General features: G+C 33.7%; 1 protein-coding gene across 2 annotated transcripts in view; it reads left to right on the top strand.

The window, feature by feature from the left end:
* The first annotated feature begins 1,236 nt into the window (after window positions 1–1,236).
* LOC106779711 (WAT1-related protein At5g64700-like) overlaps window positions 1,237–3,185 on the top strand; it is a 14,389-nt gene continuing 12,440 nt past the window's right edge. Inside the window, exons 1-6 of one of the 2 annotated variants that reach the window (XM_014667888.2) lie at window positions 1,237–1,412; window positions 1,492–1,560; window positions 1,653–1,769; window positions 1,942–2,341; window positions 2,414–2,565; window positions 2,958–3,158. In XM_014667888.2, the coding sequence (XP_014523374.2) occupies window positions 1,240–1,412; window positions 1,492–1,560; window positions 1,653–1,769; window positions 1,942–2,341; window positions 2,414–2,565; window positions 2,958–3,045 (999 nt within the window). In that variant the 5' untranslated portion in view covers window positions 1,237–1,239 and the 3' untranslated portion in view covers window positions 3,046–3,158. Of the gene's footprint in view, window positions 1,413–1,491; window positions 1,561–1,652; window positions 1,770–1,941; window positions 2,342–2,413; window positions 2,566–2,957; window positions 3,159–3,185 lie in introns of those variants that run through there. The other variant, XM_014667887.2, reaches the window with a different exon arrangement.

Consider the following 3,185-nt stretch of genomic DNA (forward strand, 5'->3'; position numbering starts at 1 on the left):
TGGTGCGAGCTTCTAGCGCTGAGGGCCCCAGAAAAAGGCAACCAAGCGCTGGTGCTAGCTTATGGCGCCCAAGGCCCCAAAAAAGGGCAATCAGGTGTCCTGCGACCTTCTGTAGCCTTCTTTTCTGGTGCTTTTTCTGTCCTTTTGGGTTCCAATTCCTTGGTACTTTAACTCCTCTTTCAAATCATTCCAATACCCTACAAAATCAAGAGAATTTAATGATAAAAATCATCAAGTATAACCTCAATTCATGTATTCACACAATTAAACTAAAAATAAGAGATTAATCAAGCTTCTAAATAAAAAAAGATTAACTTAGTATCCAAATTGCATCATAGATAACGATATATTCAACTCTTATCAACTAATAAAATTAACAATTATATTATTCTATAAGCCGAAATAACTAGTTTAACATATAAAATATTGTAAGTGTTTAAATATTGTTTTAATCTTTAATCAAAGTTCTCTTTTAATAAAATAATACTTTGATTATTTTTTTTAATGTTTCAATTTACATGTTTTTTTAATTTTATCACATTCATTCATAAAACTTCTACATTAATTTTTTTCTTTTTTATGTTTTTATTCTCCCACTTTTCACTCCTTAGGATAAATAAAGGTTTAGGATATCTGGTAACTATATTAACAAATATAGGGTTATTTATAGTATCTATACTATCTCTAAATCATTAAAAATAATAATATTTTTACGTTTTCTGTCGTCATATTTAATAATATTATCTTAAATTTAAAAATAAAAGAAAAAAATAAACGGAGAGGAAGAACTGCTTTTGATTATTCAATCTTGACATTTTATATTAGCATTATCTGTTGGTGGACCATGGTTACCTAGACTCTGTTTTCAACAAAAATAATTTTAAAAATTTGAATTAATTTAAAATATAAATTTAGAAAATATAACGTAATCAATAATTACTCATTAGAAAGGAATACCGAAAATTTCCATTGCAAAGACTCCCACTAAAAAGGTTGGCTTAGAAAGTTGCAAGTTGTTCCTACTAAATTATTATATTTTGGTAGAAAAACCGAAAGATGAGATTCTATAGTAATGATTTAATCGAAGTGCTTGGAGAATAGATACACATTTCCAATCCAACTGTAAGTTCATTAGAGCATAATCAAACAGGACCTCCACATTTCTTGTGCACAGTTTGAAACTTTATATATATATAGATGTGTGTGTGCAGTTGAGTAATGAAAATAAAGAGGTGGAAAATGGGTGAACTAAAACCATATTTGGCAATGTTTGTGGTGCAATTGATATATGCAGGGCTAACCCTGCTGTCCAAGGCTGTGTTTAACAGGGGAATGAATACCTTTGTGTTCATATTTTATAGACAGCTGATTGGTGCACTTATTTTGGTTCCTCTGGCCTTCATACTTGAGAAGTAAGTGTGTAATTAAGGATCTGTGTTTATTTACTTAATATATCACTCACATGTGTATTTTATTTATGATATGTTCCAGAAAAACAGTAGTGTCAGTGTCACTTTCCTTTTCAACCTTGTGCAAGATTTTTGTGTCTTCATTTTTCGGGTATGGTATTATTATTTTTCTATGTGATTTCTCGTAAAATGTTACTATGAGAGAACCTTAGGTATATATGACCTTAATTTGTTGCTTTTCAGAGTAACTTTGACCCTAAATCTGCAAGCTATTGCCCTTGTTTACACGTCTGCCACTTTGGCTGCTGCAATTGTCAATTCTCTCCCCGCATCTACGTTTTTCTTTGCAGTGCTGCTCAGGTAATATTTCTGATATGTATCAGTTTTTACCTCTTTCTCTTGTACCAGTTAGGACTGTCACTGGAAACACATCTTAAGAGTAAAAGTGACCGTGATATCTATTCTGATTTTCATAGAAGCTGGAATTTCATTATGAGTTTATTAGCATATATATAAGAACTAAATGTTGCAGAATGGAGAAGGTAAATATAAGGACAAAATGTGGAGTTACAAAGATAGCAAGTGTATTAGTGTGCCTGGTTGGTGTAGCCACCCTTGCTTTTTACAAGGGACCACAGCTAAGGATTGGTCATTACTACAATGATAAGAGTCCAGATCATGAGGATCATTTTTCATCCAGCAAAAGATGGGTATTAGGGTCTTTAGTCTTGTTCATAAGCGTCATCATCTGGAGCCTTTGGCTTGTAATTCAGGCTCAAATTCTTAAAAGCTACCCTGCAAAGCTGAAGTTCACGAGCCTTCAATGCCTATCAAGTTCAATCCAGTCATTTTGTATTGCTATAGCTTTTGAAAGAGATATTGAGCAGTGGAAGTTGGGTTGGGACATGAAACTGCTTGCAGTTGTTTACTGTGTAAGTATTGTTGAATTGTACATTAATAAAAGTTTAGATGAGTTAAGTTTGAAATGGTGGTGCATCTTATAGGGGACACTAGTCACTGGAATCATCTACTACTTGCAAGCTTGGGCTATCCAAAAGAGAGGACCAGTTTTTCCTGCGCTGTGGAACCCGCTAAGTTTTCTCATTGCTACCGCGGGTTCAATATTCCTGTTGGGCGAGCCCCTACTTTTCGGAAGGTCAGACTTACAATGCTTCCGATACTTATCATTATTTATTACTATTCTTCTTTTTTTAATGGAAAATGTTTATTTTAATAACTTTGTTTTTGACAGTCGAATATTGCAAGTTAGATCTTTGTTAATTAATGCTGCTTGCTGTTTGAAAATAGTTGAACACGAGAATCATTATAAGTGTGGCTAGCTCTTTCCATATTTATAAGGGTTAAATATGTTTTTAGTCTCTCAACTTTTGAGCGTTTTTTGTTTTAGTTTCTCTTTCAAAATAAGGTATAATTTAGTCTTCAATCTTTTGGAAACTTTGGTTTTAGTCCTCCAAAACTAACACTGTTAAAAAAAATATAACGTGGCTAACGGTAGTGTGCCATGTCATTTCTTTTTACTCTGATCAGCCAGCTTCTCTCCTTCCTTCGCCCTCCGAGACAGTATGATCTGGTTTCCCCCGCCGACCACTGCGAGATCGCACCTTCGTTCTGGTAAATGCCGGCCTGGGAAATGGCTTTGTTGTACGTTTGGCAAGTTTACCAATCGTAATTGTAGTAACAAAATATCGTCCTCTGGGATTGAATGAGTTGAGTACCAGTTTACTAACTTACTTAATTTTGAGTGATAAAATTTAT

This window comes from Vigna radiata, unplaced genomic scaffold (genome assembly GCF_000741045.1).
Source record: "Vigna radiata var. radiata cultivar VC1973A unplaced genomic scaffold, Vradiata_ver6 scaffold_160, whole genome shotgun sequence".
Classification (NCBI taxonomy): Eukaryota; Viridiplantae; Streptophyta; class Magnoliopsida; order Fabales; family Fabaceae; genus Vigna; species Vigna radiata.